The sequence below is a fragment of the Streptopelia decaocto genome (genome assembly GCF_964273445.1).
Source record: "Streptopelia decaocto genome assembly, chromosome: 6".
Taxonomy (NCBI): domain Eukaryota; kingdom Metazoa; phylum Chordata; class Aves; order Columbiformes; family Columbidae; genus Streptopelia; species Streptopelia decaocto.
Genome location: NC_138660.1, coordinates 30,118,292 through 30,135,053, shown reverse-complemented (window position 1 = coordinate 30,135,053; position 16,762 = coordinate 30,118,292). Strand labels below are relative to the sequence as shown.

The 16,762-nt window shown below is 41.4% G+C and overlaps 1 protein-coding gene across 10 annotated transcripts in view; it reads left to right on the top strand.

Annotated features, from left to right (window-relative positions):
• PIKFYVE (phosphoinositide kinase, FYVE-type zinc finger containing) overlaps positions 1-16,762 on the top strand; it is a gene marked incomplete at its 3' end in the record, with an annotated part of 62,632 nt that overhangs the window by 26,104 nt on the left and 19,766 nt on the right. For all 10 annotated transcript variants that reach the window (XM_082055634.1, XM_082055633.1, XM_082055630.1 and 7 more), the window contains 10 exons: positions 5,194-5,256; positions 7,195-7,324; positions 7,662-7,842; positions 9,160-9,234; positions 9,882-9,989; positions 11,106-11,246; positions 11,507-11,633; positions 12,779-13,965; positions 15,301-15,401; positions 16,559-16,630. In XM_082055634.1, the coding sequence (XP_081911760.1) occupies positions 5,194-5,256; positions 7,195-7,324; positions 7,662-7,842; positions 9,160-9,234; positions 9,882-9,989; positions 11,106-11,246; positions 11,507-11,633; positions 12,779-13,965; positions 15,301-15,401; positions 16,559-16,630 (2,185 nt within the window). The remainder of the gene's footprint in view (positions 1-5,193; positions 5,257-7,194; positions 7,325-7,661; positions 7,843-9,159; positions 9,235-9,881; positions 9,990-11,105; positions 11,247-11,506; positions 11,634-12,778; positions 13,966-15,300; positions 15,402-16,558; positions 16,631-16,762) is intronic.

Here is a 16,762-nt window from a genome sequence, read left to right as displayed (position 1 = left end):
GGGAAAATATGATGTTTAGCTGGCACTCACTTGCAGTTTTGATGTGCTCACCTCTGAGGAGGCTCAGTAGACCTGTCAAAACACCTTCTCTGCAGAGTGTGTAACTTCCCCTGTGACTTTCTCTTTGCAGTTGAAGCAAAGTGTTTGGCCCATACATAATAGGGCAGATCCACAGATACAGTTTCTGGCTAACTGGGGTGGAAAAATAGTCTGTGCATAAACCAGTTTGATATGTGTCTCTACAGTCTGAGATTAAACTGGAAAAGCAAGCAAGAAAGAAAAACCCAAGCATCAAGTGAACAAAATTAACTTGGAAGAGCTCTGTGCTGACTTCTAATTGTACCTTAATAAGCTTACCTTTGACAGAAGAATCTTACTGGTGTGCAATAAAGCCTAACTTAGTCCATATATGTACCATTTGTTCAAAAGCAAACATCCACTTAAGCGAAGTAGGAAGAAATAAAATGCTCAGTGTTGAAGACTTCTTTTGGAAGTTTTTTTTTTCCTCCTAAATAAATATTAAATTGGAATACTCTAACTATAAGCACAATTCTTATAGGAAAAATAACGTGCCTGCCTGTTGACAGTTGCATTTTCTAAACTGGACAAGGGCTGACTGAAACCAGGGCTTGCCACTGGCTTGGGTCTAGTATATTCTAGTTGCTTTACATGCTGGGTTGCAATTGATGCCTTTGCTCTGCTTCCTTACCTAAGGTTACATCAGCTTTGTAGACTTCTATCTTTGCTGCTTCTGAGGAGTTTCTTATTCTTCAATATTTTCACCCCACCCCTTTGGTATATCCAACCTTAAAAGATGTTCCGTTGTTAAATAATGTAGACTTTTTCTAATGATTTCATTATTCTGTAAAGTCTAATGGATCTCTTCTGTTGTTGTGGATCAGAATGCAAGGTTTTTTTGTGCTTGCTTACAGATTGAATTTTCTGAAATGGTCATTGAAGAGAGTAGGGCAGGAGAACTGGTCATAGCTGACTTTTGATGTTAGAAATGGGAGCGAGAGTGAGGCAAATTAGAGCGGGCATATATATCAGTGCCTATTGTAGTCACCTTTTATTTGCTAAAAATTTGTCTAGAAGAAGAAAGTCAAACTGCTTATTTTTTTTTCCCCGAAGAGAGGAACAGAGCAGGTTTGAAATTTGAGCTGATGTCAGATGACTCAACAGTAGGAACAGGTTGTCAGCACTACTGCTGGATTAAATGAGCTTGAAACAGGCCCAGGTGTGCTGTATTATCATATGAATTTACAGCTGTAGCAGGTTTATCTTTATCAGCGTGTGTTAAAGGACTTGTAGAGTGATAATCCTGGTTTCAAACGTATCTTAGTCTTTATCTCCTTATACAAAATGCGGTACATGATGAAGGGGGAACGTAAGAGAGTCTGCCTCTCTCAGAAACTTTTGGCCAAATCAAGGCTTTTTATAGCCAGAACTGAAGTTCTTATGAGAAAGATTTTGGTGACGGAGAGCTCGAAGAAGATCAGCGGAAAAGGCAAGTGGTGAGGGGACTGAAAGGAGACAGACTTTTGCCTTTGAATTATGTATGTTGGTGGCACTCTGCTACCTTTGGTGAATCTCTGCTGACTGATTTTTGTTATCTGTTCCTGAAATGTGTGGATTCTTAACCAGGTTATTCTGTAGGAGCGTAATTCATAGTAGAAAATTGGGAACAATTCCTTTTAAGAGAATGGATTTCCCTTGAGGGGGAAGTATCAGTAATATGCCCAGAACTGGGATAGACTGGAGGTGTGAGTCACTAAAATGCACTGTGGAGTGGTAGGGATTATCCTACAGTTTAAAAAAAAATCTGTATCCTCTGCAAATACAGAGGACTTACTGTACATATCTTTTTTTAATTTTTGGCATGAGAGTTTCTAGAGGAAAGACATAACTAGGGAGCAACAAGTTAAAATTAATGACAACATCTTGGATAGCCAGAAACACTTCTTGGCAATAGGGAGACTGAAATTTTGTAAATGTATGTTATTAAAGGCCTTCAAAAATTAGGACAAAACCCTATGGTGATACTGCAGTGCCTAGAGCAGTGAAATGATGATTTTAAAAACTTTGTTCTAGAAATATTAAAGTCAGAGTGTAAAGACCTTGTGTTCCTGATTTATTCTGGCTATATTAAACAAAAGATGTCATCCAGGAGGTTATGGAGTATCACAACGATTAGACAGTCAGGACTAGATCAGCTTCGGTGTAAAAATGGGACATGGTTATTTTAAGAGCAGAGCACTGTAGTCAGTCAGCGACATGAGGTGTTTGCTGCTGTCAGGGGTCAGTGACTTCCATATGACCGTGATAGACACATGTATTTGGCTTGATTTCTTTGGAATTGTCTTTTGTCCTTAGACTGGATGACAGTGACTTATTTTTCTGTGAAATAATGAAGTAAAACTGAAGATCACACCCACCTTTTGAGGCTAGAAACTCTATTTCCTCACAACTGAGTAAATTATAGTCATTGGGGGAGTGGCTGACAGGACAAAACATCAGTGCTAGAAGTGCAGGTCAACTTGAGTCCAAGTGGTTAGTAGATTTCTTGAAATGATTAAGAGAGATTCAATTTCCACCAGTCACAGAGGTCAGCTGCTCTGAGGCAATGGCCTGCGAGGTACCAGCTGTGTTTTAGAGCAGAGTGGTTTGTATATAGTCTGAGTCTAACAGCAAGATTTCTTGCAGTGTTACAGGCTGACTAATGCCTGGTGTGTTGCCATGAAATTCTAGTGACTTCCAGTTAGCTGGCTTGTAGTATCTCACAAGTGAGAACAGTGACTCATTTGTAGTATTGTTTGCCTAAAGACAGTGGTACTTTATAGTGTGTATCAGAGTGGGAAACAAAATAAGTGCATTTAAATGGGGGGACGAGATTAAGTGACTTATTTTAAATGTGGGCTCTAGTTACTATTTTTAAAGAGATACTGTTGCCAATACGGGAAGATTTATTTTCTAAATGCCCTTGCAGCCCAGTATCCTTGATCCTGGCAGCAGGTATTTTGGGTAGTTTTTGGTGCCTGCGTCTAGTTAGGAGGGGGAAAGAGAAGAGAATCTGAGTAACCACGACACAGTTCCTTATCACCAGTGCTTGCCAAGGCTTAGCATGCTGCTGCCAGGGGCCCTTTTGATGCACCTTCTTTGGCAAAGGTGCTCCTCAGTTTTCAGTGTGTATCTGTGGATGCGTGCATCCTCTTTTGTGTATCTAGGGGAAAAGCTGTGGTTGCTGGCCAGTCTATTTTGATGTTTAACCAGGGCAATGTGTAAGCTGTATAAAATCCATACCTGCTGGTTTCTGTTGGAGACCTGCAAATTTCTTTGCGCATTTTCATATTTGCTTCCAATAATGCCCTTGAATATCCAACCTAGGAATTTGTATGTTCTGGGGTGGGGTTTTTTGGTTCTTTCTGTTGTTGTTTTGTTTTAGTGAAGCTGTTTAGGGAGCTTGTAAGATACTCCCTTGATACTTAACTGCTTGCAGACAAGGCTACAAAATATGCTACAGGAACCTCCTCCCTCCCCACTTCTGTGGAGTGTGATGCATAGAGGGAAGATGTGAGGTAAGAGATATGTGTTTTAGCCACTCTCACCATCTCAGACTCACACCTCTGAGTGTGCTGTCTAGTTGAGGTTTTTTACCTTGTCAGGAATTTCCTCTGGGGCACAACTGGAAACAAAGTTATAGGAGGTCAAGCTGTATTGGAGAGAAGCGTTCCTAATTTGGAGGTGTCACCTGCGTCTTTGTCCAGAGCATAACTAAGGTTAGGTTTCAGCTGGGATTAACTCCTGCCCTGGCTGTACCAGTCAGGGGTATGTGTCAGACCTAATTTGAGTGTGTTTGCAGTAAGAGCTGGTGCTCTGAGCTGTCACAAAGTGGAGAGGGATGGAGGTGCCAGTAGGCGTGCTCATGTGTAGGTACAGCATGACAGAACTTTCTCTACGTAGTCTGTGGGTGAATGAATGCTGAGGGTGAGCCAGCATTTGTCAGGCAGTAGGTTGCTTGTAATGCTAAACTCTTCATCTAAGCAAGAGATGAAAGGAATCTGAAAATAACCATCAAGCTGCAGAGATGTTTGCAACCCCTCTTTGGTATATCAATCATCTTTTGAGTATGTGTTTGCGAACTCGGCATCTGCAGACAAGCTCAGACTTTTAAACTGGTGGCATGTAAAGTGTCTCTTGAGTGCTGCTGTTCAGACTTGTGATGGCTTGTGTCCTGTCAACATTCCGTTGCTTTCTGTTGATGTCTGAAGCTGCCTGGCCTTGTGTTCCCTTTGTGGCGGTAGGTCTGGACTGTTCTCAGGGAAGGTGATGAAGGCTTAGCTTTGGACTTCAGATCATCACGCTGTATAAACAATTGGGCTAATGCTCTTGTCTTCCCACTCTACAATCACTTTTTGTAGAAGCAAGGAACCAACTGAAAGCACAACAAGCTAATAGTCTCGGGAGAAAAGAAGCTTTTTGTAGGTAGGCAGCCAGCCTGCATGGAAGATCAAGCTCTGGCAAGCTGAACAAGTGTAGTTGATGGAGCTGCATTCTGTTTCCGACATGTAAAGTGAAATACAGCTCTTGCTTTCCTTTGTTGCTGGGAGTCTGCCTCTGTCACCATGGATTCCTCATAACACTTCAGGCTGGCTGAGATTTTAGACTTCCAGCTCTTGAAAGGCAGGCTGTCCTCTGTTCCTTCACTGTGTAAAATAAATCTTATGGATGGGCTCCCTTGATCGGAGATATTTTGTTGGAGTGTGAGAGCAAAATGGCTTCTGAAGCTGCATTTTTAGAGCAAAGTGAGGAGGCTGTTCCCTGTCTGGGTGTTCTCATGGTGTTTACTCACAGCTTAACACATTTGAATTCAGACTTAGAAAAGTGCAGTGTGGTTCAATTGGAAGCGCACACTCTTAATTCCTGTTCATTCCTTGCTTGTCTCTAGTTTGTTTTGTTTCTTCGCAGTAGTAGGCACTGTTTTCTTGCAGTCTTAGAAGTTTTTGATAGAACAAGAATGAGAGGATATTCTTGTCTTGACCACTCACCAAGCTGTTGCTAAATTGGTGACTGAACACTGAGATGAGTAATGCTGCTGCTTCTGGTGTGGGCGTGCACATTGTAATTATACAGGCGCACCAGTGTAACCTGTCATTGCTTTGTCTCCGCCTATCTCCCTCTTCTCTCTTCTTTCAGAGTACTTGAATCCTGAAAACGGAGGGCAGCAGATGTTCTCCATAAGTGATGCCTTTATTAAAGGTAAGGAGAAACTTCAGATATTGCTGGTGTGGGGTTTTAGTATAATGGTGAAAACTCAATACTCCTTTAATAGAGCGTTGACCCTTTAGAAATATTTACTTGACAGTAAATCTGAACTTATTTAGTGGCAAAACTTATATATAAACTATACTGTAACTTTTTTTGAATGAACTTTGAAGCTTTAATTTGTTTGAATTCTCAAATTGCTTCTTTCAAAAGTACTCAAAAGTTTTTACTTTTTTTTTTTTTAATAAGCATAAGTGGCAAGTCTGTTCAAAACTTCCCTACCTACAAACATATGTAACAGACACCAATTTTAACTTTGTGTGCAAGCAAATCAACACGTGATGTGATTAATTGCGCTGCTTCCACAGAGCAGTTTAAAGCTTCATCTCTTAAATCTTTCTGGGTTTCCTGCCACCACCACCATCCCTACCGCTACTGCTTCTGAAATGAAAGGCAATTAGATGCAGTTGTGAGTTTTAAAGCCCATGTGCCTTCCAGTATCATGGGCAGGTGTCCCTTGGGGCTTTTTTTTTTTAATTTTCCTAGTTAATGATGTTGATTGTGGTGATCTCATAAGAAGATGAAATAAGGGGGAAACCCCAATGTCTATGCAGCCAGAAAAACAGCGTCTTTGCTTAGTTTTTAACTGAGCTTTTGCAGGAGAAAGGAAAGGGGAAAAACCGATGTAACTTCTGCTAATCTTCTACACAGCTAATTTTGGATAGGGAGAGTCTAGAGGAGTGTAATTGTTGTTTTCAAAGAGTTTTTTTCAGTAGTCCTGCTCAGATTACTATTGTATAAGGATTTTGCAGTCGTGTCATGCACTCTGAGGAGTTTGAAGCTTACATACTTGCTGATGAAAAGGTATACGCTACTAGCATAAATTACTTATAATATAGTCAGCCATTATTTAGAATGGGGAAGTTTATAACTTCCCTCTATAATATCATAATACCTGTGTGGGAAATAACCTAACTACTCTTTCAAAGCACAGAAACTGTGCCAAAATAACCTCTCCTCTTGGCGCTGGAAAACACAGAACAGTTCTAAGGGGTTACTGGACAATACAGTAAGTGAAAGTGGTGGGCCCCCTCCCAGTGAGGACTGTTTTACACTGTTGAAACATGCTTTGTGCTTCCAAAACCAGAAATGGGTATAGTTCATATACTTGTGTATATGATGGTTCGGTGGATGACGGTGAGAAGATATGCTGAGATATTTTGTAAAGCTTGTGCCACTTTCTCGACAGAAGTTCCTTGAGAATTCTGTAGTATTAAATACTGAGACATAGGTGAGATGAACCAGCCTACTGGCAGCAAAGAGGGGCTGTGTGTGGGATCAGGGCTGCAGGTCACATAAAGGTTCAGAAATCTGACATATGGATTGGTAGCATAGCATTTCTTTAACAAGGCCTTTACCAAGATATTTTTGATACTTGTGCTGCAGCTTGAATGAAACAACTTGATCTTTTAAATGCCACTTATACACAGATGTCTTCAAATCAGCAGCTTCTTATGGATCAAATTAGTGCCTTTGACCAGTGTCCTAAGTCTAAAAGCCATTATGATTGTGTATTATGAATATACATGATATTTGGAATCAGCTGCCTATTTACAGGCAAAACTGAGGTTTAAGATTTTTTCTTTTTCCTTGTCTTAACAAACTTGGTAACAATTCAATTCAAGAAGAGAACCCTTTGCTCTGTACTGGTGGTACAAGAATTTTAGTAGCTCACTTTTCCTTTGTACACTCACCACTGTTACACTCAATAGCGTTTGCTGCATCATGTTAGCATGACGTCTAGCACAAACTCATTTCAAGAAGCTTAGACTTACGTCTTAGTATATTATTTCCTTTTCAAAGTAGCCTTTCAGAAAGGCACAGATGTTCCACTGTGACCTTATACTAACAAGGTTTGTTCATCTCTTGCAGAGTCATTATTCAACAGGAGGGTGGAGGAGAAGTCCAAAGAACTCTTTTTCACGCCTCTAGGCTGGCACCACAGCAATCTGGAGCTGCTGAGAGAAGAGAATGGGGAGAAACAAGCCATGGAAAGGCTGCTGTAAGCAACATGTAGAAAAAGGAATTTTGAAATCCCGAGTAACATTTCCTGAAGCCCCAATATTCCACCAGCTTTCACTGGGACTTATTGTAGTGTCTACTTCCTCAATTTGCATTAAGAAAGCAGCATTTTGACAGTATATTTTGATTGGTTTTTTTTACTGTGATTTTTCTATACTGAAGTACAGGACCAGTTTACTGTAGAAGGTTCTAGGCAGCTGTTTGTTCAGAGGAATTCTGCAGTATAGATGTTAAAAAAACTACTTCTGAAATATGATATCAAATTGCTGCTCTGTATTCTTCTCACAACGAATCTCTTTGTTTCTCCTCTTTTACAGATCTGCTAATCACAACCACATGATGGCACTGCTTCAGCAACTTCTGTACAACGAGTCCCTGTCACTGTCCTGGAGGGACATTATTGTGCCTGTGGTGTGCCAGGTAGTTCAAACTGTACGGCCTGATGTCAAGAACAGAGATGATGACATGGATATCCGCCAGTTTGTCCACATCAAAAAAGTAAGTTCCAAACAGTGCATGTAGGGAAACAAAAGGATGCAGCTGCTGGCAGCACCCCTTCTTCAAAGAAAAGAGCCCCTTCCCAGTGCCCCTGGCATGTCCAGTGGTGTAATTGGCCAACATGGCCTTTGGTTAAGATGGGGTTCTAGAAAACGTTGCACAGAAGAGATGTTGCATGCTGTAAAAGGTGCTTTAATGCCCTGGAGGTGACCTCTTCTTCCAGGCTGTAGGCTGCAGAAGGTAACGAAGAGCAACACCTCTTCTGTAATGACTTGCTTCCTTTTTTGGTTTCTGCTTGGACTGGAAATGTGCTGAATACTGGATAAGTAGCTTGCAGGACTCTGTAGCAATCTATTGCCCTGTAACTATCCATTGTGGAGGACTGAGCTCCTCCTATGCCAAGTACAACAACTTTCTTCAAGAGGAAAACTTAATTGTTATGGGATGGTGCATCCGGTTCTGCTGGATGCCCCTGTGTTGACATTGCTGAACTGTAAACCTGGAGTTGTGGCATACAGAGTTTCTTCTGGGAGGCTGATGTGACAAGAACATCCAAGGAGCTGCTGTGACTGAGGATCAAAGGCTTGGTCTTATTTCTCTTTGGCAAAATTTACCTTGGGAGGCCCCTTTTGTTTGGAAAACATGTAAAATATAAGAGCCTTGTGATGCCGGTGGCATCTCTTCAGACAGCATCAGTTGTGGCTGTGTCTCCTGAAACTCCAGTTCAAAGAACAGATGTTCAGGGGTGAAAGCTCTTGTGAAGCTTTGGTGAAAGCTCTTGTTTTCACATACTGATAACAGAAACGTCCTCTGAAAAACAACTTATTCTGAGACCTCTTTCATGTTGTTTATTACTCTTGTGATTGGTTGTGACTGTAGGCACACCAGTCAAGTATTTGTGTTCAAATAGTAAGCAGAGGTTTACTTGGTTTTCTTTTTTCGTTTGTTTTTTTCTTTCTTTCTGTACAATTCTTGTGTTGTTAGTAGAATTAGCATGTGAAAAAGTGTATGCTTTCCATGGCCTATAGAAGTTGGGTTCCCTTATTATATTCCAGAGTGTTCCCAGTTTAATAAATATGCATCTGTCGGGAGGGACATAGAGATCCGGGAACTTAGTACTTGTTTTCATGTTGTCCTTAGTTCACCAGACTTTAAAGAGTTGTATCCAGCATGACTGTATCTGATCTTTCATCTGATAATTGAAGATGTAGCTGAAACTCACACATCAGCTACAATAGGTATTCTATGTATTATTGTGACTGCATTAGAAGGTATGGGACTGTATGACAGTTCTGAAAATGTTATTTGCTTTATCAGATCCCTGGTGGAAAGAAATTTGACTCCATGGTGGTGAATGGATTTGTTTGCACTAAAAATGTTGCGCACAAAAAGGTAATGCAGGCTTGATTAATCAAATGCTGGTTGTAGTGCATTCTGAGGAAACAAGTGTGCTGTGACTTGCTTTTTGGGGTTTGAAGTTTGTCTCACTACTCAGGAGGTTTCTGAGCTTTCTCTAGTTTGAGACCCTAAGCAAGAATGACTTTTAAAGCATTTTTTTTTTCAAGCTGTTTTCTTTTAGCCCGGGGATTCTAAGTGGGAAGCTTTCCTCATACATGCATAAAAAAACATCCTTTGACCCTGGGTAGTTGCCTCAAATTTTAACCCAAAATAGGCATTTGTAGTTCTGCCTTATGACAATATAGTAAAGCATGACTTTAAATAAGGCAGGAGGTCAAGGCAGAAGTGACCTGGTTGGAGGCTCCAAGGTGTATCAAGAACTTCAGGGTTCTTGGGGGTCACTGTAGAAACCTCTAGTGTTGCACTTACTGGACAGTAGCTGTAAAATTCCAACAACTGGGTGTAACTTCTTTGTAAGGAGGAAGAACGTGTGATTGTGTCTGCGGGGGCGGGGAGGACAATGGAGACTTTTTTTGGGGGGGAAAAAGTCAATCATGAGAAGTCTGTCTTTTTTTCCTTGTCTACTTTTTTCCTGTGCAGGTGTTTGTATTTTCACTTTAACTATTTTGTGTCTTTCTTAGATGAACTCCTGCTTAAAAAATCCCAAAATTCTTTTGCTGAAGTGCTCAATTGAGTACCTCTATCGAGAAGAAACAAAGTTTACCTGCATAGACCCTATAGTACTTCAGGTGAGAACATGCCTTTGTTCTTGGTTAAAATTGCCTGAGGTCTCGTGATGCAAACAAAATGATGATCTGGGCACATCTGGTTTTGGTGTTGTTTTGTTTTTCGTTGTATAAGCTGGAGTTGAGTGAGTGGGATTGCATAGGAAAAACTTCCTCTTCTAGCAGTGAGCTAAAAAAACTGCTGCAGTAAATGCAGTACAAACTTGCAGTCTTGGGCTGAGAGGTTTTGTTACGTGTATTGAGAGTGATCTTCTGATCCTCACAATTAAATGCAACGTTTTAGGAAATGCTTTTTGTTTTTAATGATACATTGTATAAGGAACATAGAGTTCAGAAGGTCAGTGCTAGATATGGTTTAGGTGCGTGAAGAAACATTGGAAAAGTTGGTGTAGGTAAGGATTAGGTTGCACCCATTTCTTGTCAGGCTTGAAAAAATGGAACAACCGCCAACCTAATGAAGTGACAAACTACCAAATGTCACTTGGGAACATGTGCCTTGCCCTGTAAGCAGGGAGGTGCCTAAAGTATGAAAACACTGGAATGGCTAGAACTTTGACACTGTGTTCTTGTCTGAGAGTCAGTCTTTAGGTGTTTGCCAGGACACTTGTAACAAGGTGCCCTACTGAGCTTGGCCCATAACGTTTGTTTCTGTATTTGACTCTTTCCTTAGCAAGTATTTAAGATCGCTTCTGTTTGATTAATAGACAGGATTACAGGTATGAAAGCTTTAGCAATAAAACTTCTCTGCCTAGTGAGTTGGTTTTCTAGTAGAAGCTTAAACTGGGACCTGTCCTTCGTCTGATTGAGGTAGATGTATCTGCTATGCTTTCTAAATATTGATCTCTGTGATTATTTCAGTGCGTTCTTCAGCACATGATCATAAATATTTGTATATCTGCGTTAAAGTCCTATAGGACCTTCTAGCAAAAGCTTTGTTTTTGCGACACTGACATGAATGTTTAGGATGCTCTACTTCTAGCACTTTTCAAACATATAGGAAAGGTTTTATAGGAAAGGTCAGCATAGAAATGAAAAAAAAAAAGGTAATATTAAGCATTAAGTGTTTTTTTTCAGATGGGTTTGCAGCAGTTAACTGCCATACTTTTTTCCTGTCTGCAGGAAAGGGAGTTCCTGAAGAATTACGTACAGCGGATAGTTGATGTCAGACCTAATTTGGTCCTTGTTGAGAAGACTGTGTCCCGAATTGCCCAGGACATGCTCTTGGAACATGGTATCACTCTGGTCATCAACGTCAAACCGGTGAGTGCTTCCTGTCAGAGTCAGACTGGGCCTTGTCATGGATCTCTGTAATTTCTCCTTGTAGCAAATCCCCAGAAAAAGCAAAAAGTTGTCTGATTTTTCTCCCCTAACCAAATTCTTGTATGTATTATGGATGTGTGTTTGTGTGACTGGGTATAACCCAGAGTTTATGTCTCAGCGAGAGGTTTCCTGGATCACACTGGCTTTCTATTTTTTCCTCTTTGCACTTCACATTCTTACTGTTCTTTCCATATTTATAGCAAGTGTTAGACCGTGTGAGTCGAATGACCCAGGGAGACTTAGTGATGTCAATGGATCAACTGTTGACCAAGCCACGTTTGGGAACGTGTCATAAATTTTATATGCAAGTTTTTCAGCTGCCCAATGGTGAGTAAAGCTTGACGTGTCTGAGCTTGTGTGTGAAAGGATAAATGCTTTGCTCTTCTCAACTAGACCTGAACTTTTGGGTACCTTGTGTGATCAATTATTATCTTTCCTACTCATCTTTCTTCTGTTAGATCTTAGCACTACGGTGAACTGGCTGTGGACAAAAACGCATGATCTTACTAAGATAAGACACACTAAATTTTAATTAGGCTGGCTTCTTCCTTCCTAACTGTTTTTTCTCTTCCCACCACTCTGGAGTTTGTCAGGTCCAACTTCCTGTTCAAAGCAAAAAAGACTAATATCAGTGCAGGATCAGATTTCTCAGGGCTTTGTCAGCCAACTGTTGAAAATATTGCAGAACAGAGATTTCATAGCCTGTCTGGGCACCTTTTCCGTTGCTTAGCCATCCTCCTCATTAAGAATTTTTCCATGTGGGTACAGAGAATCGTAGAACAGCAGAGACTGGAAGTGACCTCAGAAGAGCATGTGGTCCAACCTTAACATATCCAGTCAAAATTTGCCTTGTTGCAAGTTGTGCACGCTGCCCCTTGTCAGTCATTGTGCACCTTTGAGAAATCGGGTTCCTTTTCCCCTGTAACCCCTTTAGGCAGTAGAAGTCTGCGAAGGAAGAAGGAAGAGGTGCTGCTTGGCAGGTTGACAGTGGTGCCGGCACACATAAATGCTGTTGATGCAAATCTCTGTGGAAATGCAATCTTTACATCTCTTCCACTTCACCGTGCCCCTTTCCAGCCTTTAAATTTCACTCAAAATCTTGTAGGCTTTTGACTTGTAAGAGTGAGCAAATGTGCCTGGGAGGACAGTGGTTCTTCGGCTTCACTGCTGCAGAGTCCACAGTGATCTTAGAATATGCTGTTTAGACCAGTGTGTTTTGTGTGGCCTTCATTTGGACTTTATGATGCCTTTTTTTACAAAACTGGAAAGTTTTTATAGAAAACGCTTGTTTTACTTGCAAAAATAAGTTATTTCTGTACAGCAGTGTGAATTTATGCACCTGAATTGTGGTACCAGTGTTACTTGCTCTTAGCTTCTCTGAGTCTCTTCAGCATGAGATATGCAGGAGCAGGTTAACTATAATTGTCATTCTGACTTCTGTGTTTGTTTTGGGGTTTTTTTTTGTCTTCTAGATCAGACAAAAACCCTGATGTTTTTTGAAGGGTGTCCCCAGCACCTGGGTTGCACGATCAAGTTGTGTGGTGCTGCGGAGTACGAGCTGGCTCGTGTGAAGGAGATCCTGATCTTCATGGTCTGTGTGGCTTATCATTCCCAGCTGGAAATCTCTTTCCTTATGGATGAGTTTGCCATGCCTCCAACTCTGACCAAAAATGCCTCCTTTCACTCCCTGATTGAGGAGCCAGGAGATGAAAATGAAGAACAGAACCTCTTCAACGGTGAGGATTTCAGCACAGCAGTCAGAGACATTGAACTGTCCTCTGAAAAGCTGCCTGTGATCTGTGAGTCAGTGCCCTCTGATGAGGTCAGCTTGCTGGAACAAAGAGGTTTGTTTGAGAGAGGCGACCAAGAAAACAGTCAGCTGGAAATGGTGTCCTCAAAACAGCAGGAGCACCACAAAGCGGAGTCACCATTTCCAGTGTTCAACTCTGTACCCGCTGCAATACCTGAAACATCCCTGCTGCCTCTCCATGGCATGGACCAGCACTTGGGCACTCTGGATAGCCAGCCACTGGAGCCTCTTCAACAGGCGGATGATCTGCAGGAGCCCAAGAGTCAGATGAGAGTCTTCAGAGACCCTCTCCAGGATGATACTGGTTTATATGTCACAGAAGAGGTGGCTTCTTCTGAAGATCGTCTCAAGACTTACTCTGCAGCATTTAAGCAGGAGCTGAAAGATGTCATTCTCTGTATTTCTCCTGTAATGACATTCCGCGAACCATTTCTTTTGACTGAAAAAGGCATGAGGTGCCCTGCCCGGGAATACTTCCCCGAGCAAGTTTATTGGTCTCCTCTCCTCAATAAGGAATACAAGGAGCTGGAGAGCAGAAGGAAGAGACAATTATTGCGGGATCTCTCTGGACTACAAGGGATGAATGGGAGTATCCAAGCCAAGGCTATCCAAATCTTACCTTCTCACGAGCTGGTTAACACTAGAATAGCGGAACATGTAGGTGATAGCCAGAGCTTGGCCAGAATGCTGGCTGACTATCGGGCCAGGGGAGGGCGGATACTGCAGAAAAGCACAGATCCCTTTGCCCAAAGTAAGGATGTGTCTGGTGTCCCTACTGGAAAAACTGGGTGCAGAACTGAAGAGGATGAGAAGGGACTGGCTCAGAGTGAATCCTCGTGGTCTCATAAGGTAAGGTTCAAAGCTATGCTGCTGGAAACCAAGGTTACATCAGTTTCTCCTGGTAATAGAGAAGGTTTGTCTTGTATTAAATGTCAAACCAGAGTTGTTTGTTGTTGTTTCTTGACTGGTTCAAAACTGTGGTTTAGATTGCAGTGCTCTTGGCACTTAAGCCAATATAACCAGGGACTGTGTGGATATGAGAGAGCAGAACAAGAGAGTGACTGCAAAATTTCCCTGAGAAGGGGTTTTGAGACTCCACTTTCTGAGAAATGCACAAAGTCAGCCCAGAATCAGCGTGTACATGGCTGATTTCTGAAAGTGAGTACATCAAGGTGGAGCAAACTTAAGTTTCTGAAGCTGCGCTTTCTTGATGCTTGTAATGGTAATTTCTAAAAGTGTAACATTTTCATCTTTGGAGGGCTTAGTGTCATGGAAACATCATTAGACTGTAATTACATTAAAGTGTGTGTTTGCAAGAGTTTGGGTGATCTGAAGAAATGTGAGAATCTCATAATGGAGGGGTAGAATCATCTTTGAAATTTCAAAGCAAGGCAGTATGTGCTTGTAATCAAAATATTTAAAGTTTTGGGAAACTGCCATGAAGGCAACAAACTTGTATCTGAGGAAAAGGATCTTGGGATTTTCTTGAGCTGGAAGCTGTTCTGGAAAGAATTTATGAACAAGAGCAGCAGAACTCATCTCTTGAAATAGTCAGACGTTTTTAGTCCCTGAGCCAATCAGCCTCCAAGTTCATGAGAAGTCACTTTTTAATTGTTGCTTAAATGTAAATCTGTATAGCTTCATAGGCCATAATCTTACAAACGGTAAGACTAGCCCTTGCTCTGGATCAGATTGGTTGATGCTGCTTTAAATTTATTCAGTGATCAAAGAAAATTATTTGGTAACCTCATAGTTCTGTAGGGTGTGGAAGGGAAAATGACTCCATTCCAGCAGCACTGTGGTAAATCTCTTTACAGAGGAGAGAAAGTTGGAATGACCAATTGAGGTATCATATATTGGCGGAGTTTTGACTCTATGGTGTCCTAAACTTTTGGAGATTCTGGGTATTTGTCTTGGGGCTTTTGTTGTTTTCTGTTCCTCTTAGCTTGCTTTCCGCAGAAATACGTGTGAGTGCATTGGTTTCATTATGCATATTAGTTATGCTGTTCTAAAAATGACGGTAATTATACATGGCACATGTCTGCCTGAAGCTCAGAGATAATACAAGGTTAATGTGTACAAAAGGAGTAAGCAAAGATTTCTCTTTAAATAAAACTACTAGAATAGAATTTTGTCATCAGGAAGTGTCTGTAACCAGTAAATGGGTTGTTTTCTCTCTGCCAGGTGGATTGCCTGAGTCCAGTAAACCATCAGAGGCTCTGTGTTCTCTTCAGTAGCTCTTCTGCTCAGTCCAGCAATGCTCCAAGTGCCTGTGTTAGCCCCTGGTATGAAAACTGCTCCTTTCTAGCTTGTGTCATGGCTGTGCTTTTTCCTAAGTCAAGATCAGCGCTCGCCTCATAGTGCTATTGTATTTCTTTGAGGACTCCTGGGTAGGTTGTGCCCATCCTGTCACAGGAACTGTTGCCAGAAGAATTTTGGCTGGCCTGGTCAGGCGGATCCAGAGCAGGATCCCACAGCCGGGGTCATCCCCAAGCACGAATGAGAAAGCCCAGCCTAAAAGTGAATGCTTGAGCTGATCCTTTCACTGCAGAGTAACTTATATGTGGGGAGGGCACTGCATGCAGTCTTGTGGGGAAGAGTTGGTGATATAAACACAGAAGGATGTCCAAGCACAAAAATAAGCCTTGAGAGAATCTCAGAATACTTCTAGATTGTATTATCTGTGAGTGGCATTTGACTATATTGTTACCTTTCTTGTATTATAGTCAGGGGCATTAAGAGCCTTAACTGTATGTCCAGCTTAGGGGGTTTTAATGTATTAATTGTGTGCAACATTACATGGTTTTAGCTCTGCTAAACAGGAGAGGTCTTGGTGTTTCATCAGCTAGCTCAGGAGAAAATATAGAGATGGCTCTCTTACAGTGAAAGCTCTGAAGTTCCTGTAAAAGCTTAGGAATGAACCAAAGAAAGTGGTAATAAGCTCACTAAACAGCAACAATAAGAGGATGTAAATTATTGATATTAGAGATGCCTGAATTGTGATGCTTAAACTTCCACATTTTAAGTGGCTTGGTCACATCAGGTTCTGAGAAAAGTTACTATTAAATTTTCTAGGAGAATAAGGTTTTTCTAAGGCTTTTTTCATCTTCTATATGTACCCTTTTTGTAACTGTTCATATGTTTGAGGCTTCAAGCTGTCCAGATTTTTGTGCCTAGATACTCTTGAGCATGATCTTCAAAAGTGCAGTTGAATTGTACGTGACTTTTAAATGTCAAGTCTAAAGATGTTCTAGTAAGACCCTGATCCCATTATTAGGTAACTTGACAGGAGGGATCTAGGAAAGGTCATCAAGGGGTTAAAAAAGCCTTTGAAGGTACCCAGGCTGAAAACACGCCAGCAGTGGGTACAGATCTCTGCATTAAAGGCCATTGCTGCAAGTGGCAGCATCCACCTTCTAAAGCTTTTATTTGTCTGCTTTAGGATTGTGACCATGGAGTTCTATGGGAAAAATGACCTGACCCTAGGGATTTTTCTGGAGCGGTACTGTTTCAGGTGAGGAAGAACTTATTAGAAATCTCATTCTAAACAAAACAAAAGCTTTCAATAGCTCTGTGAAGTTGACCTGCTGCTGTCTTCATAGACTCGACTTCTGTGCAATTAGATGAATAGCATGCGGAGCTGGTT